This window comes from Balaenoptera ricei, chromosome 8, assembly GCF_028023285.1.
Source record: "Balaenoptera ricei isolate mBalRic1 chromosome 8, mBalRic1.hap2, whole genome shotgun sequence".
Classification (NCBI taxonomy): Eukaryota; Metazoa; Chordata; class Mammalia; order Artiodactyla; family Balaenopteridae; genus Balaenoptera; species Balaenoptera ricei.
The window spans coordinates 13,472,501-13,500,293 of record NC_082646.1 but is presented as its reverse complement, the minus strand read 5'-3'; the positions used below and the strand labels follow the sequence as shown (position 1 = coordinate 13,500,293).

General features: G+C 51.2%; 2 protein-coding genes across 4 annotated transcripts; both read left to right on the top strand.

Annotated features, from left to right (window-relative positions):
- Positions 1 to 473: 473 nt before the first annotated feature.
- On the top strand, positions 474 to 9,572 carry C2CD2L (C2CD2 like). 2 transcript variants are annotated; one of them, XM_059930228.1, is made up of 14 exons: positions 474 to 1,260; positions 3,244 to 3,339; positions 3,719 to 3,838; positions 4,018 to 4,128; positions 4,218 to 4,334; positions 4,429 to 4,540; positions 4,691 to 4,799; positions 5,486 to 5,550; positions 5,641 to 5,768; positions 5,860 to 6,034; positions 6,745 to 6,846; positions 6,994 to 7,127; positions 7,216 to 7,501; positions 8,480 to 9,572. In XM_059930228.1, the coding sequence occupies exons 1-14, from the start codon at positions 907 to 909 to the stop codon at positions 8,689 to 8,691; spliced, it is 2,121 nt and encodes a 706-aa protein (XP_059786211.1). In that variant the 5' UTR covers positions 474 to 906; the 3' UTR covers positions 8,692 to 9,572. The 2 variants fall into 2 exon arrangements, with proteins under 2 accessions (XP_059786211.1, XP_059786210.1); XM_059930227.1 differs by having other exon boundaries at positions 6,991 to 7,127.
- Positions 9,573 to 13,096: 3,524 nt separating this feature from the next.
- On the top strand, positions 13,097 to 22,937 carry HINFP (histone H4 transcription factor). Of its 2 annotated transcripts, none has more exons than XM_059930225.1 (10): positions 13,097 to 13,199; positions 17,766 to 17,956; positions 19,273 to 19,502; positions 19,738 to 19,849; positions 20,029 to 20,181; positions 20,708 to 20,785; positions 20,873 to 20,993; positions 21,080 to 21,218; positions 21,319 to 21,443; positions 21,966 to 22,937. In XM_059930225.1, exons 2-10 carry the CDS (start codon positions 17,776 to 17,778, stop codon positions 22,387 to 22,389), a joined length of 1,563 nt encoding a protein of 520 aa, XP_059786208.1. In that variant the 5' UTR covers positions 13,097 to 13,199; positions 17,766 to 17,775; the 3' UTR covers positions 22,390 to 22,937. The 2 variants fall into 2 exon arrangements, with proteins under 2 accessions (XP_059786208.1, XP_059786209.1); XM_059930226.1 differs by lacking the exon at positions 13,097 to 13,199 and adding an exon at positions 13,209 to 13,523.
- The last annotated feature ends 4,856 nt before the right edge of the window (positions 22,938 to 27,793 follow it).

Below are 27,793 nucleotides of genomic sequence, written 5' to 3'. Positions count from 1 at the left end.
TTCTCAACCTCTACCAGGTTCAGGTTCTGGTTCCTCTCGGGTCGGTATCAGCTGGACCTCTGCCAGGCACTTCTATCTAGGAGGGATGCTCTGCAGCTACATACCCAGGGCCTAGCTTCCGCCAGGACATAGGAACCAAGAAGCTGCTGAGCCTGGGAGTGTTGGGATAAGGGGTTGATGCTATTCACAGGGGTCACCTCCTTTTTAACCCCACAGGCGTCCAAACTATGGAAAGCTAAGGAACGTAGGGGGAAGCAGAGGCGTCATCTCAGGTGAGTGAAATTACTCTTGCTTATTCTCGCCTTGAGCTCGGGGGAGCAGGAGTACCCCCGATTCCAGGATGGGGCGGGGTAGTTAAAGATCCCGCCTATTTCCAACCCTAGAACCTCCTCCGCTCTCGGCTCCTCCTCCCACCCTCTTCTAGCGCTGGAACGCCGGGCTCACTAAGCCCCGCCCGCCGCGGGTGCGGCTCCTTTAAGGCCGGATGGGGGCGGGGGGCCCGGCGGTGTTGTCAGTGTCAGCTCTGCGCACGCAGCCCTCCCGGAGCCGGTGCCGGCCTGCGAGCCCCAGCGTCTCTGCAGACGAGTCCCCGCCCGGGTCCGGCGGGGCCCCCGCCGTGGGAGGAGTCGGGCGCTGGCCGGCGACTAACCCGGGCTGGACTGCCGGACCAACCGAGGAGGGCCCCGGACTCCGGAGAGAGGGACCCCGGCGTCGCGACCCCCCAGGAACCTCCTCTCCTCGATCTGTGGCACTCACTAGTCCTGGGCACCCAGCCCCGGAGAGCCCCCGATCCCGCGCGCCGAGCCCCGGGGGAGCCCGCCCCCGGCCCGCGGCCCGCCCGGGCCATGCTCCCCCGGGGCAGCGGCTGAGCCCGAGCCGGAACCGGGACCTGAGCCCGCGCGGAGCATGGATCCAGACTGGGGGCAGCGGGACGTGGGCTGGGCGGCCCTGCTGGTCCTCTTCGCCGCCTCGCTGCTTACGGTGTTGGGCTGGCTGCTGCAGTATGCCCGGGGCTTGTGGCTGGCGCGGGCCCGCGGGGGCCGGGGCCCGGGACCCGCCTTAGCCGCCGAGCCCGCCGGCTCCCTGCGGGAGCTGGGCGCGTGGCGCTCGCTGCTGAGGCTGCGGGCGACTCGGGCTGGCGCCCCTGAGGAGCCAGGCGTCCGGGGCCTCCTGGCGTCGCTCTTCGCCTTCAAGTCTTTCCGGGAGAACTGGCAGCGGGCTTGGGTGCGAGCGTTGAACGAGCAGGCCTGCAGGGATGGGGTGAGTTGGACAGGAGGACCTAGGTGGTCCCGTCACTCAGCCTTTTCTTCTAGAGGAGGGACTGCTCAGGCCAGGAGGCACGTATGGGGGTGGGGAGCAACTGGGGAACCCTATGGCCTTTCTCTTCCTCTGGGATCAGAGAAACGGGTGCAAGTGAGGCTGGAGGTTGTAGAAATGCGGCTGTGTCCCAAATCCTCTATTCTTGCGGTCTAGGTACTCTTTGGCTCCAGACCAGTGCACAACTTGCTGTTCTCATAGCAACGCTAATCCCTGTGCCCCAGGGCACTTCCGCCCAGCCTGGGTGCTGGTTGTGTGTGTGGTGTGGGTGGGGGGGGGGGCGTTGCAGGGGGTAGAAGGGAGACTTGTGCACCTGTGGAAGGAATTTGCCTGGTCCTCATGCCACCACACCCAGTCAGCACTTCATGCCCCAGATCCCTGGTGTGATCAGGCAGGTCTCCGGGGAGCCTGAATTCCCCCCCACCCCATCCCTCAGTAATTTCACTGCTGCAGTCTAACACGTCCTTCTCCATGCTCCCTGCAGTGTCTGTGTTGAGGGAAAGGTATTCAGGTGGAAAGGAGATTGACAATCCATGCCCCGCCCAGTAGATGAGCCTAGAGCTGCCCCTTGAGGGTCAGTCACAGACTAGCCCAGCCTACTTCCTCCCATTGCACCATGGGCAGCTGGCCTCCCAGGAAGTGGGGCAGGAAGCGTGGTCATAAGACTGAGGTGGGGTGGGAGGTGGAGACCGCCCTCTCTTGGGGTCCACACTCATCTTGGCCCTCACAGTCTATTAGCCCCTGGCTCAGAGGGTTCTCCATTTCCAGCCACCACTAGTCTGTGGGTTTTAATCCACTAGCTCCCCAGATGCTTGGAAACAGAAGTGGCCATGCAAGAAATTGCTCTGCTTCCTCTGCCCAGCTGACCTGAAAGCCAGATGGCATCTGTCAGTCTACGCCGTGAACTCAGCCCTCCACCCAGCTCTCCCTGTACCTTGTCCCTGGGTCAGGACTGACTCCCCGGGACAGCTGACTCAGCTGGACATTAGCCTCCCTTGCAGGGGGTGGGGAGACTGGCGTTCCCAGCATCCCTTGGCCTGGCTTTTGAACAAGCCTGCTACAGTAGCAGAGAAGTTGGCTTTCCCTGGTTTGCCGGGCAAATGAGCCCTGTGGATTTGTTTCCTCCCATCCCAAGACCCGAGGAGGAGCTGCCAGCTCAGTCTGTGCCCCCTCCTCAATTCTTCCCATCCTGCTCTCTGGATGGGGCTGCAGCAGTTTGCTTCCACTGCTGTGGAAGAATTAGGAAGCTCTTACAACACCTAAGCTAAGCAGCTTTCTGCTCCCTAAAGCCACCCTGCTGTCTGCCTTGAGGAATTAGCCAAGTCTCTGGCCCTTGAGCCCTCTGAGCTTGCTTTTCTTCCCAGTTCCTCTGGTAAAGTTCCCCAAGGCCATGCTGAGCTAGTCTTCATCTCCAAGAATATGGATAGAGTCATACTCTTATGCCTCTACATCCTATTTATCTGGAAGAAGGTTTAGCTCTTGTCTTGAATAAGGGGCCCTACTGCTTTCATCCTTAGCTTAGCTGTGTCTCTCTCTGCCCAGCTACGATATACAGGTGGCACCAACACCTTTATTATTTTTTTTCTATGCACACCTTTCTTCGGGGGTAGGGTGGGGATGAAGAGGAAGCTGGGGGAGAAGAGGGAGGCTTCTGGCATTCCAGGAGAAATCTAGGGTCTTCAGCTCAAGGTGATGTGGTCTCGGAGGTGGTCTAGCTTCCCAGGTCTCCCTAGCAGCTGCAGGCCCCTGGAGAGGCGGGGTTCAAGGGGAACACTTCCTGTCCTAAAGCCCTGAGCCAAGGAGGGGCCAGAAGCCAGCCTGCAGCTGAGGCCTCCGCAGTGCCTGGGCCTAGCCAGCAACTGAGTAGGCCAGCCCTGTGGGGGGCAGCTCCAGAGACCTGATCCTATGCCCACATTACTCCCTCAGAGCTCCATCCAAATCGCCTTTGAGGAGGTGCCCCAACTCCCACCCAAAGCCAGCATCAGTCATGTGACCTGCACAGACCAATCAGAGCGCACCATGGTAAGGGTCTGATGGGCACTGCCTTCTTTAGGGCTGGAGTGGGGGCTGATCCTGACTTCCCTTTAGTCTGAGCGTTCTTAACCTGAAGTCTTTGAATGCCTTAGGGAATCCCAGGATTGGCTTCAGGAGGTCTGAAAATCCCACTAAAGTTACATGCAAACTGTAGTACGTGTGTGCATATTTGCGTTTTTCTGGAGAGAGGAGTCTTTGGCTTTTGTCATTCTTTTATGGGCTTATGACCCCCAAAAGGTGATTCCCAAGGAAAACCAAAGTGGAGAGGGGTCTGCTGACCCGTTGTCGGGAAGGACAGGGCAGGGCCAAGTTGAGCACCCTTCCTCCGTGCCTGACCCTCCTTGCCCCCGTGCCTCGCCTGTCTCAGGTGCTGCATTGCCAGCTCTCTGCTGAGGAGGTGATGTTTCCAGTCTCTGTGACCCAGCAGTCCCCCGCTGCCGTCTCCATGGAGACCTACCACGTCACTCTGACACTGCCACCAACACAGGTGGAGGAGGATGTGGGAAATTGAGTTGGGCAGGGGGCGGGTGGTTCAATTGCCTCAGCCTTTTCAGTTTGGTTCCTTTCTAAGACAGAATTTGGGAAGGGAGGGTCCTGGGGGGGGCGGTTGGGAGTAGTTGGAGGAGTGGGGCAAGTCAACCCAGTCCCTTTGTCCCTTGTCCCCAGTTGGAAGTCAACCTGGAGGAAATCCCTGGTGAGGGCCTGCTTGTATCCTGGGCCTTCACTGATCGCCCAGATCTCAGGCTGACAGTGCTTCCCAAGCTGCAGAACAGGGAGGTAAGGGGGCAGGGCTGGGAGAGAAGCGACAGAGCAGGGAGGGGGAGGTGGAGCTGGGGGGCCTCACCTCCTTGTTCTCCTCCCCGCAGAGAGGTGAGGAGCAAGTAGAGCTCTCCACTATTGAGGAGCTGATCGAGGATTCCATAGTCAGCACCCAGCCAGCTATGATGGTCAACCTCAGGGCTTGCTCTGCCCCTGGCGGCCTGGTGAGTAGGTGCTCAAAGCAAAGAGTTTGCGTGCATACTGTCCCCAGGGTACTGTGTCGGGATTCTTGGTCTTTTTACCTCCTTCTGCTCTTAGGTACCCAGTGAGAAGCCACCTGTGGTGCCCCAAGCCCAGCCAGCCATCCCCAGACCTACCCGGTTATTCCTAAGGCAGCTTCGAGCATCTCACCTGGGACGTGAGCTGGAAGGTGAGAGCCAGAAGCTTCTGGGGGACTGCCGAGGCTATGGTTGCAGGTGCTCCTGGCGCCCCCCCACCCCCGCCAAGGGCGTGGCCTCTCTGCTCCTCAGTGGCCTCTCAGCTTGGAACTGAGCATTTTCAAATTTCCGGTTCCCCACAGGCACTGGGGAAGTGTGCTGTGTAGCTGAGCTCGACAACCCCATGCAACAGAAGTGGACCAAGCCCATGAGGGCTGGGCCTGAGGTGGAGTGGAGCGAGGACCTGACACTGTAAGGAGTGACTCCCCAGCCCCCACCCTTGCTCCCACGGCTGGACTGGGGATCAGAGCCTTCCAGCAGAGCCCTGGCATGAATCAGCTCTGTTTTCAGTAAACCTTGGTGTGAGCCTCTACTGTCTGCCAGGCCCTGGCCTAGTCCAGATATAACCAAGATACACCCCCGCCCTGAGTTGATCACAGGCTAGAAGCAGAGACAGGTGTACGTAAAGAAGATGGTATAAGTGCTCCAGTCCAGGTTTACACAAAGTGCCGTGGAAGTGCTTAGATGGGGGAGCTTAATTCCCACAGGTTGAGGATCAGAGTAGGCTTCATGGAGGAGGTGGCATTTAAATCACACCTTCGAGCAAGAGTAGGATTTTAACGGAGTGTTAGAGAAAAGTGTTCATGGCAGAGGGAACAACTTGAGTAAAGGAAAAAGAGAGTGATTTGCCATAGAGGGAGACTGCGAAGGCAGGATGGGGCAGGAGCATGAAGGATTTGAATGCCCAGCTGAGTAGTATGGTCCCTGCTCAGCCCCGTCCCATTCTCTTGGGAAGAGACCATATTTGGAGGATGATTGCAGCACTTATTCTATCTTATTTACCTCCATCTCTCTCTGCCTCTGGCCTGTGATCAACTCAAGGGTGGATTCAGTTTGCTAATCTTCCCCCTCCCTGCCCCACCTCTTCTTGGCCACAGGGATCTGGGGCCCCAGAGCCGGGAGCTGATCCTCAAAGTGCTGAGGAGTAGCAGCTGTGGAGACAGTGAGTATGGGGCAGGAAGGAGCACCTCTGGGTGGGTGCTGAGCGGGGCCTGGTCATGGCCCCAGCTCACAGTGCCACCCCTTTCCCCAGCTGAATTCTTGGGCCAGGCCACAGTGTCTGTGGCCTCCCCTTCCAGACCACTGTCCCGAAGACAGGTGTGCCCACTCACCCCTGGGCCAGGGAAAGCCCTGGGGCAGGCAGCCACCATGGCAGTAGAGGTGAGAAGCTGCCCCCTGGGGGGAGGTGGGAGGACACAGGGGAAGACCAGTCTCTGAGGCCCTGCCTCTTTCCTCTTCCACCCCTCGGCAGCTTCAGTATGAGGAGGGCTCCCCCCGGAACCTGGGCACTCCCACCCCCTCCACTCCACGCCCCAGCATCACACCTACCAAGAAGATTGAGCTTGACCGGACCATCATGCCCGATGGCACCATTGTCACCACAGTCACCACCGTCCAGTCCCGGCCCCGGGTAGATGGCAAATTAGGTAAAGAGGAGGAGCCTGGGAGCCCAGCTCTAGCCAGGGGCCCCAGACTGCAGATCCGTGGCTGGACAGGGAAAGGGCAAGGAAAGCCCTAATTCCAACTCTCCCTGTTTTCCGACCACATCTTCCTCATTGTCTTCGACTCTCTCAAACTTTCTGTTGCATCCCTCCATTTCCCTAACTAGTCCTCTCCCTCTTCAATCCTGGATCTACCAGCCCCTCCTACGGTATTCTCACACTTCCACCTCCCCAAGTTGCCCTCTGTCTTTTCACACGTCTCTCCCCTTCCCTTTTCCCAGCCCCAGCTGCCCAATTGCCCCTCCCTCGCCCCTCAACCTCCAGCACCCTGTGGGACCCTGCAACAAACCCAGTGTCCTCCCTGGCAACTCTCCCACTCCCAGGGGCCCTCCATGACATTTCTCCCATGGAATTCCCCCTACCTCCACTGGACCCCTTTGCCATCTCTGCACACTCAATATTTTCATGGCATCTCTCCACGCCCTCGGTGGGCCCCATGGCACTTTCCCACGCTCCCATTGGTTCCTGTGGTGTCTTTGTCCCCATGGCATCTTCTTAGTCACCCCTGTGATTAATCATCCCTTAGTCATCCCTACCCTCTGAGTCAACCAAAGTCTGCATCTCAATAAAGACAGTAGGGGGTGGGGGCCACTCTAAAGCACCTCCCAGCTCACTGACCCTCCCCCACCCACCAGACTCCCCCTCCCGCTCCCCGTCCAAGGTGGAGGTGACCGAGAAGACAACAACTGTGCTGAGCGAGAGCGGTGGCCCCAGCAGTACCTCCCACAGCAGCAGCCGTGAGTAGGGAATCGGGAAGTGTGAGTGGGGGTTGGCACCTGGGCCCCAGAGTCAAAAACCATTTGGGGTGGGGCACAGGAGTTCAGGTCCAAGAAGGAGCTGGGGAGGAGTCAGGCTAGCCATCCCCTGTATCCGTCATCCAGCAGGGGAGAGCCACCTTTCCAACGGCTTGGACCCTGTAGCAGAGACAGCCATTCGCCAGCTGACTGAGCCCAGCGGGCGGGCAGCCAAGAAGACACCCACCAAGCGTAGCACACTCATCATCTCCGGTGTTTCCAAGGTAACAGGGCTCTGGGGAGAGGAGCTGGGCTAGGGAGAGAGCCCTCATTGGTCACTCCTGCCCATTTAAAACTTGTCCCTCCTGCCAGGTGCCCATTGCTCAGGACGAGTTGGCACTATCCCTGGGCTATGCGGCATCCCTGGAAGCCTCAACGCAGGATGATGCAGGGCCCAGTGGAGGTCCCTCTTCACCTCCCTCAGACCCACCAGCCATGTCCCCAGGACCCCTAGATGCCCTCTCCAGTCCCACGAGTGTCCAGGAAGCAGATGAGACAACACGTTCGGACATTTCTGAGAGGCCCTCTGTGGATGATGTTGAGTCGGAAACAGGGTCTACTGGTGCGCTGGAAACCCGCAGCCTCAAGGATCACAAAGGTGGGGAGATATTGGCAGCCCCCCCTCTTCTTTTACACCCAGTATCATCACCTGGGTCCCACTGGACACTAAGGGACATAGGAGCCTCAGGCCAATCTCCTCCTTCCTCCCCTAAGGGATCCCAGAGTTCCCAGCCTGTTTCAGCCAAGCTTGAGTAGAGAGGGGGGACTTGATGCCTTGAGTCTTGGCTTGGATCTAACAGGCTTGGGTGATAAGAAGAGATGTAAAAATATTTCCTTTTACCTCCCTTTTTCTTTCTTCCTGGATCTAAGCGCATATCCTCCTTCCCTTATTCTCGCCCACCACCCTTTCCTTTCATTCTTTACTCTCTCCCCTATGAGTATAAGAATTCCTACCCCAGGCAACCCTAGGAGTACCCCTCTAGCAGTGACACAGTCTGTGCACAGCTGTGGTATTTCTAATTTCTCAGGTTCAAGGGCTTGCCCCCAGACGTCCACATCCCTCTGCCAGTGAGTCTATCACTCACGAATGTATTTATTTATGATTTAAGCCTGCATCACTTCTTGGGATAATGAGAGTCCTAAGTCCGAAGCCTGCGGTGTAAGCACCCTTCTCATTATATTCGTCCTGAATTTACCTCTTTGAAGTTTTCCAGACACACTGCTTCCTGCTCACACCCTGGAATTTGGTCAACAAGTCAGCGTCAACCCACTTTGTCCCTTCATGGCTTTTAGGAACACCCTCTGCTCCGCCTCTGTCTTTCCATAGTAAAGAGGCCCAGTCGTCCATCTGTCCTCACGGAGCAGCCAGCCCCGTGACATTCCACCTCAGGGGCAGTGGTCAGGAGCACACACGGACTCCCACGAGCATCACCGTGTTTTCCCCAGGAAGGCTAAAGGGCATGTTTGTTCTGTTCCGCATCTTGGACCCCTTCACGCTTGTCCTTTCTCGGCTCCCCTCCTCACCCCACCCCGTGGGGCCCCCCTCGCTGCCTCAGCCTCCCCTCTCCCCTCACAGTGAGCTTCCTGCGCAGTGGCACTAAGCTCATCTTCCGCCGGAGGCCTCGTCAGAAGGAAGCTGGTCTGAGCCAATCACACGATGACCTCTCCAACACGACGGCCACACCCAGCGTCCGAAAGAAGGCTGGCAGCTTTTCTCGCCGTCTTATCAAGCGCTTTTCCTTCAAATCCAAACCCAAGACCAATGGCAACCCCAGCCCCCAGCTCTGAGGGCCCTGCTCACCTCCTGAGCTAGGAGAGGGCAGGCGTCCTCTCAGCCCCTTCCCCACATTCCCTTCCATTCCCCTTCCTGGATTCCCAGTAGCCTGGGCCAGGGAAGCCCTCTGGGTTCCAGGATGCCCTGTCCACCCTGGGCTGTGGGGCTAGTTGGAAGGGTACTTGCAACGGGAAGCATGTGAGACGTGGACACCCGTTGCTGAGGACATAGAAGAGGGAGCGGGTGGCTGGGAGTGAGAGGGGGCTCTGTCCTGGCATGTGTGGGCACTCCCCAGACCCGCTGGCCTGCTGTCGACACTGGCCCCTCAGAGGAGTCCCGGGGTGCGCAGCTCCTCAGCTGATCCTTCCTCCCTTATTTATTCTCTTTTCTATTTATATGTGTGGTCCTGGACCCTCAGTGAACAGGTAGTAGAGGGCATCTCTCCCAGGTGACCCTTCTTTCCTATCCCAGGAGGGTAGGCAATTCCCTTTCGGATGGGGCTCCCTCACCTCCCTCAGGTCCCCACTCCGACCAGCACCAATGTCTGCCTCTGAGGACATTGACGGCTCATAGGAAGCCGGGCCGGTGCCCGGGATGGGGGGCAGGTACTCCCCACCTCCCTGCCTCCCCTTCTGCTCCTCATCCCTCCCTCCCCCTTTGTTACCGTTTTTGTACTTGATGCCTTCTCTGTGAGCAGTGGCTCTGTTGGAAGGAGGGAGCCAGGAGCCTGATGGGAAGCCTTCCCCCGAGAGATGGCTTTAGGGGCTTTATTTACAGAGCGTGTGATGATGGAGCAAGAGCAGAGCTGCACCTCTGACTAGCGGGAGATGATGATGTCCATTGCTGTGTGATGGCCTGGAATTTAATTTATTAAAGTCAAATTGGAGTTTATAAACTGGACCACTGGTCATCCTTTGACAGGCAAATGGGCAGCGAGGCTGTGGTGTTGACGGAGTGGGAGGATCAGAGGCAGGGCCCAGATAGTGAGGTGGGGTCGGTGACACATATATTGGGTCTACGAAGTTCCTGCAGGGAGGAAGGGACATGTAGAGAGAGGATGGGAGAACAAGCGTCTTTGAAGGGTGAAGTTGTAGCAAAAATGTCAATCAGAAAAAAAAAGTCCATCGGCTAGTACGGGCATCTTCATTCCCCTTCCTTGAACAGGCTGCTCCTTCCAGAATATAGGAGAGTCCGGAGCACAGCCTCTGGATCCAGACTGCCTGGATTTGAGTCCCAGCTCCACTAATTATCTTTGTGACCTTGGGCAAGATATGTAAACTTAGAGCACCTCACTTTTCTCATCTGTAAAGTGGGGACTGCGATAAAAGTAACTATCATTTGGTTGTGGGTTAGAACTTGGCTGGCATACAGTCGGTGCTGAATAAGTGTGAGCTGTTGCCTCAGAAGAGACGGATTGGGAGGGGGAAGTCTTATAAGGGTTTCATCATCATCAAAAAGTCTTTCACTCCTAAATGTGGGCAAATTTCAGGGAGTTATGGATACTAGCAAACTCTAGGACGCTGGTTGCTGTTCTCTGGGATCTTACACAGGACTTGAAACAGATAAGCTGCTGCAGGATGTCAGAGAGAGCACTCGACCAGTAACAGAAAACCTGGGTGTACCACAGACACAGCAAGTGACCTTGAGAAGTCCACTTCTGCTTTCTGAACCTTAACTTCCACATCTCTAAAATGAAGGGTGGCCTAGAAAATCATCCAGGTCACACTCACTTCCAGCCTTGCCATTCTGACTAACCTATATCACAGGGGCTTCAGGGCACCTGCCTTTGGCTAGGCAGCTTGGAGTTGTTCATTTTCCCCATGCTCCTGTCCGCGCTAGTCACAGAATAATGGAATATTTAGAAAGGGTGGCAGAATATGGATGTTTGGTTAATTTGCATATATTGGTATGCTAAATTCTAGGTCCTCAAAACTCAAAGATTTATCAAGCTACTTCCCCTGATCTAAGAAATACAACTCTTAATAGTTCACAGAGCAGCAGTTTGTTTACCAATATGACAAGACGGCCAAACACACTGAACTCGAAATTTCACAAGAAACTATTGTTGATGGGAGGGCAGGTATTCAGATTCCTACTAGACCTGTGGATTGAGCTGATGGTGACTGGAAGATGTACTCAGTTTCTAGGGTGATCTGCCCAGAACTCAATGCAATCACATATTTAGTAGTGGCAAAGAGCCTGACCACATTTCAAAAATAGGGATTTAAAAAAATGAACGCAAAAGAAACGCAAAACATAACCTAATTCACTTTATACTTTCAGAAGAGATCCACAGTTTTTGATGAGTATGAATTACGCTTTAAGATTTTCTGGCAGCTTTTAAAGAACAAATCTCAGGATGTGTCTTGAATTATCCAGCCAAAATTGTGTCTTGTTTTCAAGAGAAGCAGATTGAGATGGAAGTGACCTATGTTAGACAGCAATACACCGTTTCAAATTTTGGAAACATGCGTGGATTCCAGAGATATCCTGAAATTTTTGCTCTGTAAATATTGTTTGAGTCTACACAGCTCAGTGAATGGATTTTTCTTCATGAAATTGCTAAATTAAAGCTAAGAGCCATCTTTAGTGGTGTAAGTCTGAATTAAAATACAGTTGGCATTTTATGAAGTATTAATACACCTATGTGCTTTTGAATGGATAAAGTTGATAAAACATATTTTTGTAACTCTTGAATTATATTTTAAAATAGGGACAAAGTTTAATTCACTGTTTGTTGTTAGTAACAAACTTCATGCACAAAATTCTGATTTTACTCTGGCTTTGCTATTTTTTAAAAATATTTATTTATGTGGTTGTGCCGGGTCTTGGTTGCGACAGGCAGGCTCATTAGTTGCAGCTCCAGGGCTCCTTAGTTGCTGCCTGCATGTGGGATCTAGCTCCCTGACCAGTGATGGAACCCCGCCCCCCTGCATTGGGAGCTCAGAGTCTTATCCACTGTGCCACCAGGGAAGTCCCTGGCTTTGCTATTTTTAATGGCATCTTTAAGTTCATTTTATTTATATTGAGCATGTAAGGTGTTTTCTGATTATATAAATTATATAGGTTAGAAAATATAACACAGTAAATATCAATCCCAATGAACTTTACTAACGTACATAATTTTTAAACAAATATGTCTTGGACCCTTACTGAGTTTCAGCCACTAGGCTAAACAATGGGGTTATAAACGTGAAAAACACACGCAATCCCTGCCCTCTCTCACTGAACTGAGTCTAGTGCAGAATGCAGACACGTAAACAGGCAAATACAATACCGCGTGATAGAGCTGTAATGGGGAAATGCAGGAAAGGGATGTCCAGGAAGACTTCCAGGAAAAAGAAGCATCTTCGTTGAGACCAGAAGAATGAGTAGGAATCAAACATATGTGGGAAGGTGAGAAAGGGAAGATTATTCCAGGCAGAGGAAACAGCAAGTACAAGGCAGGGGAGGAAAGGCAGCTAGGTGTGGTGGAGAAACTGAAAGAAATGTTGGGGCTGGAGAGCAGAGTGAGTTCGAAGAGCACTCAAGACACGGTGGAGAGAAGTATGCAGGACCCAGATGCTGAACAGTCTAGAAAGCCTCAGTATGGTTTGGGGGTTTGTCCTGAGGACAACAGAATGACTTTGAGTGTTTAAAGCAGGGTGATGGTTTGATCAGATTTGCTCTTTGTAAAGATCACTTGAGAGCTCCGTCGAGAATGGTTTGGAGGGAAGTAGGAGTGTCCGCAGTGGAACCAGTTAGGTCAGTGTAGACATCCGGGATGGACGTTGTTAATGGACTAGAGAGGGGGCGGCGAACATCAAGAACGAGGGATGAACATGAGAGATCCTGTATTTAAGGGGGTAGCATTTACAGGACTTGGCAATGGATTGGATGCGACGTGTGAGGGAGGAATCAGCCATGACCGCCAGGTTTCTGACTTGAAGGAGTCATTCACTGAGACTGGTGACACAGGAGGTGAGGTGTAGGGGAAAGAGAAGATGGCACAAGGAATACTGATATTTAAGAAACAGAAAGATTAAGAAGGTGAAAGACCCCCATTTGGGCTGAGCGGGGCTTGCTGTGCTGGGCACGGAGCCTCGCATGCCTCCTCCTCCGCCTCCTCGGCCTCCTCCACCTGTTCCTCTGCCTCAGCGCCCACGCGGCCAGCTAGCTTGATAACCAACACAAGGACGGAGAGCCCTCTCGGCGCTCAGCCCGAACTCTGCGCATGCCCATTGGGTGCCGTGGGCCGAGTCTGCGCAGTTCGGGGAATTCGGGCCCTAGGGATCCCCGCTTGCGCCACGCCAGGAGATCCGCGGCGCCAGCAGCGGTACCTTTCCGCGCGTCCCGCCGCCCCTCACTCCCGCCCCTTCCGTGTTTTGGTCGCGCACGGGTTCCGTCAGTCGCAGGGGCGATTGGTTGTTAGAGGGATCCGAGAGCGGCGATTGGCTGTCGTTGGCCGTCGCTCAAGCGCCCTCCCGGAGACGGTGCGAGGTGGGAGGAGAGCAGGAGAGACCCCGGAGCAGACTGATCGACGGTAAGCTGCGGGTTGCGGGCTTGGCCGGGCGGCGTCGGGCTGGGCTTTGGGCTGGCTGCCGAGGCCAGGCTCTTCCCCGGTCGCTTAGGCGAGGCTCCCTCTTGCTGTTCGGCCACGCTGGTTTGCCTGGTGCCTGCAGCGCCTTGCCCCCAACATCGACTCGAACCTCCCGTCTGGGGCTTCGCTGCCGCTGAGACACGGTCGCCGCCACGCCTTGGGGGAAGCCTGCGGGGCTGAGAGGGAGAGGTTTATCCGCCGGAACGGTCTCCTTCCTTCTCTCCGAATTCTACCTGTGCTCCAGGGGCCCGGTCCTCACCGCTTAGGGCAAGTCTTCCCTGCTTCGCCTGCCACTGGGATTTCTCCCTGTCCAGCTTTCCCTCATTCGGCGCTTTGTTTTGGTCGTTGTCTTAACACGTCAGAGTCTTATCTCTTCGACCACATTGTGAGTCCTTAGGAGGTTCCGGATCTGGGTCCCTCCTTTCTTGAACACCAGTCAGGGTTCATTCGGTGCTTTGCGTTACAATTTATACTCAAGTATTTGCTGATTGCTTCTTACTATGACTCACGATGAAAGGAAGGGTTAGGAATCCTTCGGGCTTTCCTTTTGTTGATCTTTTTGTAGAATTCGTGCTTAGATCATCTCATCCTTAGAAGCAAGGATACGAAGAGCCAACACTTGTTGAGTTCTGGCGGTGTGTTATGCTAGGCATTTTAATATTCATTATCTGGTTTAACCCATAAATCAGTTCAATGAGACATGCATGATTATTCCCATGCTACATGGGAAACCCGGGCTTAAGTAACTTGCCTGAGGTCACATAGCTAGTAAATGTTGGAACTTTCTAATCAGATCTGTTGAATCCATCATCCACTGCTGTGATATTAGTATCCTGTTTTACATTTAAGGAAACAGGTTCAAAGAAGCTATATGATTTGTCTAAAAGTAAAGTAATAAGTTAACAGATTTACCTAAACATTAAAAGAGGTTGTAGTAGGTACGTGGTGGCCCTGCAGTTAGAACTGAACACAGCACAGACCAGGCTTTCTAGGAGCTCACAGCTTATTGGAGGAAACTGACAAAATAGCTACTCAATAAAACATGCTTTGGGTATTGTGTATATGGATATGATGTCTGTGGGGAGGAAGGAATCAGACATGAAGAGGTAAGAGAGGCTGATGCAGGAGGAGAACGGAGCCAAGCTCCCTGGCTTTGAATTCTGTCTCCATCATTTTCTAGCTTTGATCTTAGGTAAATTACTTAACCTATCTGGGCCATTTCCTCATCTGCGAAGTGGGTAATAATGGTACCTACTTTAATAGGGTTGTTGTGTTAATGAGTTTTTATACATATAAGATACTTAAAACAGTGCTTGGCATATAGTAGATAGTTAATAGGTGTTATATTATTCTAGGCTGAGCAAACTCATTGAGACAGGAAGCTTGAAGCCAGGTCTTCTGACAGCTGGTCCAGCACCCTTTCCGTATACAGGTTGCCTCATTTGCATCCCTTGCCTACAGAAAGAGGAGTGGTGACCAAATAGTCACTTTGTCCTACAGCTTCCCAGGGTAGAAACAAGCAGCGTACAGGGAAAGAAAGTAAAGAACGCTGGGGGATGGTGAAAGAGGGATTCAGGGAGCTTTGCCTAAATTTCAAGTCATTCTAGGTATCTAGATAGCCTGCTTCCTGGGCCTTATCCACAGTCTAACAACAGGTATGTGTTTAGAATATTTGTGCTCAGCATTGTGCTGGACACAGTATAGGGACACAGGCGTGATAGGGTATCTGCTCAGAAGCAGCTAATATTGTCCAGTTGGGTAAATGAGAGTGGAACACAAAACAACCATGAGTGACCAAGGGCAGCAGAAAAAATAGAGTTGAGCTTTTCTGGTTTCAACTACGCTAGCCATCAAACCGAAAGGCGAGAGTGATTTGAGGGGCGGGGTAGTTTAGGAGCGCTTCCGGGGATATAGTCATATCCCCACATTTATTGAGTTTCCCGGGAGTACAAAGCTCTGGGCTAATGCTGGGAATGAGAAGTGAAGAAGAGATGGGCTCTGCCCTGAGAAGCTCCTCGTCTAGGGGACACACATTCTGTTCCATTGTAACAGGTAGTTGGATGGAAGTGTGTACCGAGTGCTGTGGAGGCAGGAGGGGGGATGTGTCAGCTGTACCTGGATGAATTGGGAGAGGGGTCACCAAGCAGGGGGCATTTGGGCTTGAAGCAAATGAGTAGAGGTTTCTCAGGCAGAGCGTTTTAGGAGAATGTAGTATGCTTAGGGACAAAGATTACTGACTCAGAGAGAAAGAGGGAATAAATGCATAGGTGTGGGGGGAAGGGCACGACCTTTGGATTAGAATCAAGGCACTCTTACACCAAATGAACTGAAGTTTGGAAGAGGACTCACCACAGGGCTGACACATGGTAGGCCCTCATGTGTTAGTTCCCTTACCCAGCTCCTGGAGAAGTAAGTTGCAGCCAGTTGGAGAAGAGTCTTGCATGCGGTGCTAAGTGGACTTGATCCTGAAGGGTAGTATAGGAGGTTTGGACTGCTATGTCTGACCTAGGAAGGCTTTCCCTACTTCTTCTACCCCAAAATTGTGAAAGTAGTCCACATTTTCTCCTAATAGGGCTTCACTATTAGTCTACCAAGAGCTCAGCAACCCCAAGTACTCACACCCCAGAGTGTCAAAGGTAGCTGGCTTTTTCTCAGAGAAGAGGCAAAGGCTGTGGATTTAAAAGGGGTTTCTCTGGTAAGCATTTAGATATAGTAGGTTCTTACAGTTGTAGCTATGAAAGATGTTATGCATTTTGTGTTTTCTGGGTCTTTTTCGTCAGTATGTAGTAAAGTTCTTTTTCAGAGTTCCCACCTGTTTCAGGAAGGCCAGCGGGAGCAATGCCTCCACTCCCTCTCAGGGTACCACAGTGGGAACAGCAGGAATCAGTGAGAATCCTCAAGGAAGAGGTGACACTCAGGGGACAGAGTCAGGGCCTCTTAGTGTCTTTTCTTCCCCCAGAGATTTTGCTTGCAGTATCATCTGTCATTCTGTGGTTTTTTTTTTGTTTTGTTTTATTTTTTTTTATTTTTGGCTGCGTTGGGTCTTCGTTGCTGCTCACGGGCTTTCTCTAGTTGCAGTGAGCGGGAGGGGACACTCTTCTTTGTGGTGCGTGGGCTTCTCATTGCGGTGGCTTCTCTTGTTGCAGAGCATGGGCCCTAGAGCGTGCGGGCTTCAGTAGTTGCAGTGCGTGGGCTCAGTAGTTGTGGCTCGCAGGCTCTAGAGCGCAGGCTCAGTAGTTGTGGTGCAGGGGCTTAGTTGCTCTGCGGCATGTGGGATCTTCCCGGATCAGGGCTCCAACCCATGTCCTCTGCATTGGCAGGCGGATTCTTAACCACTGCGCCACCAGAGAAGTCCCTGTGTTTTGTTTTAACGAGGGAAACTGTTCTTTTATTGCTCCTCAAACTCTGTTCCTGGAAGCCCCACCAGAACTGGAGTGCTGAGTTAAGAGAGCATATTTCTAGGCCTAACCCAGCCTTCCCGAATCCGAACCTTTAGGGGAGGGGCTGGAAACGTCTGCATTTGTGTGCATATTAAAGGTTGAGAACCTTTAGTTTTTTTATTCAGCTTTCTTCAATAAATATTTATTACATGCCTAAGTGTGCCTAACACTGTGTACACCCAGTATAAACTGGACAGGTAACCGCCTCTTACGTGAAATGAAATCTGCATTGTTGTTCAGAGGATGTTAGGGCAGTGGTGGAGTAAAGCACTGGATAGGTTAGGCAAAGGGAGTTTGTACGGCACTTTGTAAGTCTGGCGGGGGACTCATGATACAGTAAGAAATAAGGAGCTTCTAGGGTCATCTGTGTGCATAGGAAAGAATGTGGACTTTGGAGTCAGCCTCACCTGACCCGACCACACTAGTGTGTGATCTTGGTCAAACCAGTTAACCTCTCCAAGCCTTAGGCCCTTATCTACAAATGAAGTTAAAAATAGTGCTTACCTCATAGGGTGGTGTTGGTAATTAAATGACACAAGGCAAATAAAGTGCTTAGTAGGTGCTTGGCGTATAGTAAGTGTGAAATTAAAAGCAGAAGGGCTTGTTATCTCCATTCTGCAGATGAGGATGTTCAGGAGTGGAAGGGTTAAGTTACTTGGCCAGGGTCGCACAGCTAAGTAGGTGGTGGACAGAGGCGTCTGGATTTGAACCCTGGGTCATTCCCCAAAGCCTTCTTTTTGAACCTGAGCATTGTTCTGCTTCCTGTAGGAGTAATTCCTTCCTGGCGGGTTGCTCTGCAGCTCCATGAAAAAATGTCTGTTGAAGTTCTTAGCTCAGAGCCTGGCACATGTTCAGTAATGTTAGTTTGTATTCTCCTTTCCCAAGAACAGCAGACAGCTTCCAGGGGCTTAAGGAACTGCTACTCTGTCCTTATTGAAAAAGCATGGAGTTTGCCACGGGCCACTGGAAAATGTCTCCTGGGTCTAGGCTGGCTGCCCGCCCAGGTGTTTATGCCCAACAGCACTTGGGTGGAATCCTGGCAGCTGCTGATTTCTTCCTCCCCCTCTAGGGTGAAGGCCATGCCGCCCCCTGGGAAAGTTCCTCGAAAGGAGAACCTGGGGCTACAGTGTGAGTGGGGGTCCTGCTCCTTTGTGTGCTCTGCCATGGAGGAGTTCTGCGAGCACGTCACTCATCACCTGCAGCAGCACCTGCAGGGCTCCGGGGAGGAGGAGGAGGAGGAGGAGGAGGAGGACCCGCTGGGTAAGGAAGCAGGACGCAGCAGGGGGGAAGAGCTCAAGGGATGGTGGAAAATCTGATTTTCCTTGCCGCAAAGGGGGAAGGCAGCCGGCGAGAGTGGTGGTTTATTTTCCTAATTGTGCTTTTTTTGGTTTGTTTATAAAAACACTAGACTCATTATAGAAAACTCATTAAACAAGGATATATGGAATGAACCTGCCATCCTGCCATCAAAAGTCAATTACTGACTTTGGTGAACATTCTTTTTGACCTCTCTCTGCATGTGTATACATAAATTAGATAGATATGATTTTATTTTTTTAAAAAGGATCATATTGTACAAGCTGTTGGCAAGCTGCTTTTTTCACTCTCTGGTAGTGTTTTTCAATTTTTTTTTTTTTTTTTTTTACTGTGACCATCAGTTAGGAATATATCTTATATCACAACCCTGTACACAAAAGTTAAAAAATACTAAAAACAATACTTGCCTTTATTAAATTCTCTCTGAATTGTTCTATCTTACTCTCTTTCATTAAAAAAAAGTGTGATTTGCAATCCCCTAAACTGATTTCACTACCCACTAATGGGTCACAACACAGTTTGAAAAACTCTGTTCTACAGAAGGTATAGAGACACCTCTCCTTCCCCCACCTCAAATTCTGTTTTGAGTCTAGTGACTGCGAACTATGACTAATAGCTTCAAAAGTCAAGTAATATTTATACAGAGGAGAAATTAGGGGATTATTATATTTTTAAAAGTATCTACTTTTCAAAACAAGTAAACCCCTATAAAGCATTGGAAATTTGGTGCTTAGACAGATGCTAGAGAGATAGGAAGTGGAATTGAATAGTTCTAGAGAATAGTCCTTCCTAGGGAAGGCCGATCTTGGGCAGGATATGGGGGAAAGAAGGACTTCCGGTTTGACAGGAAGGGGTGGGAGGTGTCCCAGTTTCCTCGGGAACAGCAGAAACTCCCAGCCACTGTAGCAAATGCCAGCCACACCTGCTGTCTCTGAGTCACTGGCACTGGGACATGCACACACTGTCCCCCTGCCTAGACCACACTTCCCCTCCACCTGGTTGCAGTCTAGTATTTATACATGTGATTATTGGATGTTTTTTTCTCCCTGACTGAAAGCTGTACGAAGACAAAGACTGGGACTCTTTTTTACTCGTCCTTGTATCCCTGGTGCCTGGCACACAGTCAGTGGTCATTAAATACTAGTATTTGCTGAATGAATTCCTGGCATACCAGGTCAGTCCGGCGTCCTCACTTGCTGCTAAGTGGACGGAGAGCTTTGGAAAGTATCAGACTCGTCCTTCTAAACCCCTTTTTGCAGAGGAAGAATTCTCCTGCTTGTGGCAGGAGTGCGGCTTTTGTTCTCTGGACAGTTCGGCTGATCTCGTGCGCCATGTCTACTTCCACTGCTACCACACCAAGCTGAAACAGTGCGGGCTGCAGGCCCTGCAGAGCCAGGCCGACCTCAGCCCCTGCGTCCTGGACTTCCAGAGCCGCAACCTCATCCCTGACATCCCTGACCACTTCCTGTGTCTGTGGGAGCACTGTGAGGTCAGCAGGCAGAGCCAGTCATAGGGGTGGAGGGAAGTTGGGGATCTCAAGATGCCTTGACCCTTTCAGGGATGGCCCTGTATTCTTGAGGTTCCCGCTAGTAGCCCCCTTGCTCAAACTTTCCTATCCCCACCAAGTTAATTTGGGAGAGAGCCGAGAAGCCCCCTTTGGACACCTAGGGGTAAGAGTCCCTCCACCCACCCTCAGTCCTTACCCCAAGTTGCTCCTGGCACAGAGCTCCTTCGACAATCCCGAGTGGTTCTATCGGCATGTGGAAGCGCACAGCCTGTGCTGTGAATACCAGGCAGTCGGCAAGGACAACCACATGGTGCTGTGTGGCTGGAAAGGTAGGACCACTCTTTAATTTCTGACCTCTAAAGAAACCTTGGGGTTGCTAAGGGGCCAGGGCTGCTAGGGGTGGGACCAGTCCTACAGGGCAAGGTTGGCTGCTGGCTGGAGAGACTTGGGGGTACCAGAGCCTACTCTGAGGGTTTGTAGCTAGACCTGACTGGACCTTCCTTCCCAGGCTGTACGTGCACCTTCAAGGACCGCTTTAAGCTTCGAGAGCACCTCCGTAGCCATACCCAGGAGAAGGTGGTGGCCTGCCCCACCTGCGGGGGCATGTTTGCCAACAACACCAAGTTCTTAGATCACATTCGTCGCCAGACCTCATTGGATCGTAAGCGGTCGGAGAAGGGGTATGGGTGCAGGCTTGGAGTGGGGGTCAGGGGCACATTCCCAGGAGAGGGGACCCCTGAAGGCATCTGCAAGTTGGCTACATCTACCTTGAGGGCTCAGTCACCTACCACAGTGTCTGCTGATAGAGACTCATTAGACGTTGTTATGCCATGCTTACTGTGTGCCACAGCTCTTATCTCAGTGAATCCTAGCAGCAGCCCCATGAGGTAGGCCTCTTATCCCCGCTTTTTGCAGATGAGGAAACTGAGGCTCAGAGAGGTTAAATCACTTACCTGAGATCACACAGCTAGTAAGTGGTCAAGCCGGAATTCTAATTCAGGTTCTCGACTCCAAGTCCCATGCTCTTTCTGTGATACTATGTCCGTCCATAGTTCCCTAAGCTCCCCGCTCCTCCTCTGGTGGTTCCCTTCTGCCTGGGATGGTTCCCCTCTCCCAGCTTGCTCTCCTCTCTGTGCCTCTCCACCATCCCTCACAACCCACCCTCTCTTCTGCCCGCCCCACCACAGAGCAACACTTCCAGTGCTCTCACTGTTCCAAGAGATTTGCCACGGAGCGGCTGCTGCGGGACCACATGCGTAACCATGGTGAGTAGCCGGCCACCCCCTCTCGTCCCGGCCCGCCCTCCAAGCTTCCACTAGCCCTCGGATCACAGCCTCGTCTCTGCTCCTCAGTGAACCACTACAAGTGCCCTCTGTGCGACATGACCTGCCCACTGCCATCCTCTCTCCGAAACCACATGCGCTTTCGCCACAGCGAGGACCGGCCCTTTAAATGTGACTATTGTGACTACAGGTAAAGGGAAACGGGGACTGGAAATCAGAAAACTCGTGTTCCAGGGTCCTCCATGCCCTCTGACCGCTCCTGACCTCTCTCGGCAGCTGCAAGAATCTGATCGACCTCCGGAAGCACCTGGATACCCATAGCAAGGAGCCAGCCTACAGGTGTGATTTTGAGAACTGCACCTTCAGTGCCCGGTCGCTCTGCTCTATCAAGTCCCATTACCGAAAAGTGCATGAAGTGAGTGGGGCTGATGGTGGGGAAGGGCCAGCAGAAATGTCGGGGAGCCCGGGGTCGGGGGGAAGCTAGCCTCACTCTCCCACCCCCCCCCCCCCCACAGGGAGACTCAGAGCCAAGGTATAGATGCCACGTGTGTGACAAATGCTTCACAAGGGGCAACAACCTCACCGTGCACCTTCGCAAGAAACACCAGTTCAAGTGGCCCTCAGGGCACCCCCGTTTTCGGTATGCTCCTCCCAGATTCCCACACTTTTTCTTCATACCTTTCAACTATTTACAGACCTTGAATTTGATGGTACTTTGATGTCCACCATCTCCATTTAGGCTCAAGGAACCTAGAGAATAGTGGTGGGGCAAAGATTATTTTTCTGATTTTTGAATTCAAGGCACGATGCCAAAAACAGTAAATGGTGCCAAAAGTCCTGCAGCCGGAACCAGAGTGTGAGCCCAAGGGTCCTAATCTGTAGCTCCATGGCCTTTTCATAAATTCTTTGACAACACTACTGTCCAGTACAGATAATTCCTCTCTCTCCCCTTTGCTCCCCTCCCTTTCCTTTTTGAGTAATGATCCTTCTTGCCTTTTCTTCTAAATATTCCAATAAAGACCTTTTTTGTCTTTAACCTCCATCACTTAGAATCCCAGGGCTGCTTCTTTCCCCCATACTTGTCCCTTACCTCGCCAATCTCCAGGCCATTTCTGCCTCCCCCTGCCCTTGTTTGCTGCCCTCTGTGCTCCTCCTTCACCAGGTACAAGGAGCATGAAGACGGCTACATGCGTCTGCAGCTGGTTCGCTATGAGAGTGTAGAGCTGACACAGCAACTGCTGCGGCAGCCCCCAGAGGGATCGGGCCTGGGAGCATCACTGAATGAGAGCAGCCTGCAGGGCATCATTCTAGAAACAGTGCCAGGGGAGCCAGGACCCCAGGAAGAGGCTGAAGAGGAAGAGGAAGGTGGGGGTGGTGAGGGGACAGCCCTCTCGGCCTCTCAGGACACTTCTAGCCCTGTCATCCACGTGGTGAATCAGACCAGCGCCCAAGGTGAGCGAGAGATTGTCTACTATGTGCTGTCCGAAGCCCCGGGAGAGCCACCCCCAGCCTCTGAGCCCCCCTCCGGGGGCGTCATGGAAGAGCTTCAGGGAGTAGCTGAGGAGCCAGAAGTCCAGATGGTATGAAGGCTGCAGACCCTGACCATTGCTACCCCAGACCCTGGGGTTTGAACCGGGCTGGTGGCAGTGCCCCTAGTGGGCAGCCCTTGCCAATGGATGCCTTTAGGAGTGGTGCTGAGAGCAGTGCGGTCCACTCTGGACCCGGCTTGCATCATTCGGCAGACTGAGGGACTTCCCTTTGTTGCCAGACCACATTTTGTGGGGATCCTGAGGAGTTTGGATTCTTTGGGGGGGGCACCCTGGTTGTGTGTGTGTTCTTGTAGAGGGGGCTAGTGTCAGGCTTAACCCTAACCCCCAGACGTGCTGGAAGAGTGATTAAAATCCATAGTCAGCTCACATCCATTCCTGTCTTTAGGGGTCCTTAGGCCCAGGGATGACATATAACTGATCCCTGCAAGGGCCCTTTCCTCACAACCAGCCAAGGCATTTCCCTCTAAATGGTTCCTCCTATAAACCCCAAGGACTTTCATGGTCATCCTCAGGGATGGGATTGAAGGCACTGAGTATGTGCGTAACAATTGTTTTTGGTAATAAAAGAAACGCTTGGGCCGTTACTCACTTCTTCCTTATGTTTGGTGGTATTAACTAGATAACGAGGAGATACTGCTGCCCAGAAGAGGAGCTGAATAATTAGGCTCGTTCCCCTTTTAGTGACTAGGGTTTGTTTTAACTGTCCTCTTGTTCCCTGCCCCCCTCCCCCGCTCCCCACCTTTGGTGAAACTTCTCCATTTCTTCTTGGAACATCTACCATCTCTATAGAGGTCCCAGGCATAGGCCAGGAGTGGGCAGGAGAACACTCTAGGATGGACGAGTGGGGCTTGCCAGGAAGCCAGAGCGCCCAGGCCGGCCCCACTCTCTGAGTGCTGGTTAGAAGCCAGCACCTCTGGGTTGGGGGTTCTTTACCTGTGGAGCTGTGGGACTAAGAAGGAGGCTTAGGGCAGAGGGTGGATGTGGAAGCCCTAGGGAATAGCAGGTACTTGGGGTCCAGGAACCAAGTTAGAAAGTTGTGTATCTGAATGTGCATTTTCCTGAGGAAAGGGGTCTGTTTCTTCAGTAGATTCTCAAAGGGGTTGGAACCCTCCTAAACAAGAACCATTTTTTTAGGCCTGTCCAGTCACATCTTAGTGCTCTGTGTCCATTCTTAGGGTCTCCGCCACTCTCAAGAGGTCAAGGAAGTACTGTCAGGGGTCTTGGATGGGCAGGAAGCTGCCCCAAAAGTGTTGTTTTAACACTTTTTAAAAAGGACTAAATGTCTTTTAAAAAGACATTTTTAAAAAGGACTAAATAATTCTTACTACAAAAACTGTGTGCCTACTGCTGAAAGAATTAGGAAAGAGAAGTCTGTTCATTAATTCCGTCAGCCATTTACTGAGTTCTTCGTATAGTCTGGGTTTTGTGACAGGTGCTAAGGATACAAAGATGGATAAACCCAGGCAGGATCTGCCCCGGAGGGACTTGCAGTACAGAGGTGAGGAAAGACCTAAATGAGTGGAGTGAGAGGCCTGTCAGGGTTCGTTGAGAAGGCTCAAAGCAGGAGCTGACAGTATTACTTGGCCAAGGGATCAAGAAGGACTTGGTCAAGGAAACAACTAGAGCTACCATCTACAAAGGGGTGGCCGGTTTATTCCGAGCAGAGGAGACTAGGTCTGTAAACGAATCTAAAGGGGTACTTTGTGGTCTGCAGCACAGAGGGCAGTGGGTTGTGGAGAGAGACAAGACTGGGAAGGAAGGCAAAGCTGCCCAAAAGGACTGCATCAAGTTTTAGAACGGTGATTCTGCCCGTGATGGGGAGTGAGAGAGCAGGCAGATGCAAGTTAGGGAGCTGCTGCAGGAATTCAGGCAAGAAATAATGAGGGCTTTAAGGTCAAGTCAATGTAGACATTCACTTCGCCTCTGCAAGAGCCCCTTCAAGAAATAGCAACATGTTCTCTAGCACCATATACGAAAATAAACTTAAAATGGTAAAAGACCTAAATGTAAGACTGGAAACCATAAAACTCCTAGAGGAAAACATAGGCAGAACACTCTTTGACATAAATTGTAGCAATATTTTTTTGGATCTGTCCTAAAGCATAGGAAATAAAAGCAGAAGTAAACAAATGGGACCTAATTAAATGTAAAAGCTTCTGCACAGAAAAGGAGACCATAAACAAAATGAAAAGACAACCTACAGAATGGGAGAAAATATTTGCAAATGATATGACCGATAGGGGGTTAATATCCAAAATATATAAACAGCTCATACAACTCAACGTCAAAAAACCAAACTGACGAGAAATTGGGCAGAAGAACTGAACAGACATTTTTCCAAAGAGGACATGCAGATGGCCAACAGGCATATGAAAATACGCTCAACATGGCTAATCATCAGGGAAGTGCAAATCAAAACCACAATGAGATACCACCTCACGCCTGTCAGAATGGCTGACGTCAAAAAGAACACAAAGAACATGTTGGTGAGGATGTGGAGAAAACAGTACACTGTTGGTGGGAATGTAAGTTAGTGCAGCCACTGTGGAAAACAATATGGAGGTTTCTCAAAAACCTAAAAATAGAACCACCATACCATCCAGCAATTCCACCCCTGGCTATATATCTGAAAAAAACACAAATTAATTTGAAAAGATACATGCACCCCAATGTTCATAGCATTATTTACAATTGCCAAGTATGGAAGCAACCTAAGTGCTCATCAACAGATGAATGAATAAAGATGATGTGGTATATATATACAGTGGAATACTACTCAGCCGTATAATAGAATGAAATTTTGCCATTTGCAACAATAAGGATGGACTTGAAGGATATTATGCTAAGTGAAATAAGTCAGACAGAAAGACAAATACTGTATGATATCACTTATTTGTGGAATCTAAAAAATACAACAAGCTAGTGAATGTAACAGAAAAGAAAGAGACAGATATAGAGAGTAAAGTAACGGTTACTAGTGGGGAGAGGGAAGGGGGGAGGGACAAGATAGGGGTAGGGGGTTAAGAAGTACAAACTATAATGTATGAAATAAGCTACAAGGATATACTGTACAACACAGGGAATATAGCCAATATTTTATAATAACTAAATGGAGTATAAACTTTAAAAATTGTGAATCGCTATATTGTACACCTGTAACATATAATATTGCACTTCAACTATACTTCAATAAAAAATAAATAATTTTAAAAAGAAAGCAGGACTTCCCTGGTGGCACAGTGGTTAAGAATCCGCCTGCCAATCCAGGGGACACGGGTTCAAGCCCTGGTCCGGGAAGATCTCACATGCCGCAGAGCAACTAAGCCCGTGTGCCACAACTACTGATCCTGCGCTCTAAAGCCCACAAGCCACGACTACTGAGCCTGCACGCCTAGAGCCCGCTCTCCGGAACAAGAGAGGCCACCGCGGTGAGAAGCCCACACACCGCAACGAAGAGTAGCCCCCGCTCACCGCAACTAGAGAAAACCTGTGCACAGCAACGAAGACCCAATGCAGCCAAAAATAAATAAATAAATAAATAAATATAAAAAAGGCATTGAGAAAGATTTTTCTTTTTTTTTTTTAATGGCAACATAGAGGAGAGAGGAAACGCAAGTGAAGACTTCCATAAGCAAAGCCACTGCATCTCCAGGCTCACTCCTCTAGGATCCTGTATCAATTTCACCACCCACACCCTGTCCTTCCACTAAACAAGTATAATTCTGCTCCCCCATCAGGCCTTCAGATAACTGAAGACAACGGAGGCTTTTTTGGGCTAAGCACCCTCAGTTTCTTCTAAACCTCCTGTGTCGTGTAGTTTGGAGTCCCCTCTCCACCCCCGTGTCCTTGGGGCCTCTAGTTTTGGTGGTTACACCATGCTCTCAGTTTAGTATGAAGCCGCTGCCCTCTGGAGCCCCTAAGCCTTTACATGTTTTGTTATTGCTCAAGCTGTGCTCCTTCACTTTAGATGTTTGCAGTGGTTATCTTGGACCCAACAGCAAGCCCTTGTGTTTATCCTCATTAAATTTTGACCTGTGAGACTCGATGGACAACTGTCTCCAAGCGGTGGGTTAAAAGGTTGAATAGAACAGGGCCGGAGGCAGACCCCAAGGGCAAGTCATTAGAGACCTTTCTCCCAATCAAGATGAGATGAAGCCTAAAGGCTCTGAACCCTGATAAGACTGTGGTGCCCCATTCTCCGTGTATAATTCAAAATGAAAATATTAAACCCGGAAGCAACTACAAGTAAGTACAACATGATTATACTTTCAAAAATATATATTTATAAACTATCAAATTCTGGTCTCAATTTTTTTCTTTCATTCTTTTGGTGCCCTTGGTTTGCTGGTGTTCTAAGCAGTGGCTGGGGCTGCCACTTGAGGAATTTCTTCAGCATTACTGATGGCATTCATTCCTCAGCTGAGCAGTGCCTTCAGGATCAGACCAGCACCCCGTGAAAAGGGCCTTCCCTACCAGTCATAGCAGTGACGCCCACACCAAATCCCATTGCTCGGTCTGGACCATGGGGAGTGCAGAAGTCATTTTGGCCTGCTACCGTGTGATTCCAGTTCTCCAGGAGGAGGGGATCCTGGGCTCTGTGTGCGTGGGTTAGAAAGCACCGGACCGGAGAAAGGGGTTATTGAGTCTAAGCAGCCAGAGGCCTGTGGAAGAATATAGAGGCTGGGGGTGGGTGACAGCAGATCCCTGGAGGGAGGAGGGTGCCGGTACTAATTTGATTGCCTTAAAAGTTCATCTAGAGTCAGACATCATGGTGCCTGAAGATTAAGGAGATACCCTGTCTTACTCTTCTCAAAGGGGTGGCGGTAGGAAGAGAGGGCAGGTGGCCCAGGAGTGTGGAAACTGATGCTTCATTTTTCTTATTTAGGGCAAGTCCATAACCTCACACAAGAGCACAGAAGAGCTGAGTGAGTAGAAAAGAGAAATGATTCTCCAAGATGAGAAGAGGGAAGAATAGTCATGGGGAATCAAGTCATTTCTGTCAGACTGTGACCTAGTGAATATAGGCTCCCAATGAATGAATGAATTTGCTCAAGATCAGGAATCCCACGGTGCACTTTGCGAATGAGGTGCATACTCATTTCGTGTACAGTAGCAGAGGGGTTTGAGGCTGAGAGGGAAGGTAGGGGGAGGTTGTGAAAACTTTTCATAGCATGCTAAATAGCTTGAATTTCTTGACTGAGCAAGGAATATGGAGGACAAGTAGATAGACGAAGCTTGGAAAGTAATGGAGACATCCCTTCCTTCGAGTAGAGGGAAGGCAGGATGGGAGGGGATGTGAATTTAGTTTGTAGGAGGTGTAAGGTGTGAGAGGGATTTCATGCCTGGCGGTCTCTATTTCCTTGATAGAGTAGGGATTAACGTTATTGAGGGATAATTTGTTGGATTAAGGAGATTTATAACAACTGTCAAGTTTTAGAAA

Excerpts from the sequence above, each read along its gene's own strand:
- C2CD2L (XM_059930227.1), top strand. The coding sequence starts at position 907 with ATGGATCCAGACTGGGGGCAGCGGGACGTGGGCTGGGCGGCCCTGCTG. Across the intron at positions 4,129-4,217 it reads CCAAGCTGCAGAACAGGGAG|AGAGGTGAGGAGCAAGTAGA; the intron begins GTAAGGGGGCAG and ends TCCTCCCCGCAG. Across the intron at positions 7,128-7,215 it reads TCATCTCCGGTGTTTCCAAG|GTGCCCATTGCTCAGGACGA; the intron begins GTAACAGGGCTC and ends CCCTCCTGCCAG.
- HINFP (XM_059930225.1), top strand. The coding sequence starts at position 17,776 with ATGCCGCCCCCTGGGAAAGTTCCTCGAAAGGAGAACCTGGGGCTACAG. Across the intron at positions 17,957-19,272 it reads GGAGGAGGAGGACCCGCTGG|AGGAAGAATTCTCCTGCTTG; the intron begins GTAAGGAAGCAG and ends CCCTTTTTGCAG. Across the intron at positions 19,850-20,028 it reads GGTGCTGTGTGGCTGGAAAG|GCTGTACGTGCACCTTCAAG; the intron begins GTAGGACCACTC and ends CTTCCTTCCCAG.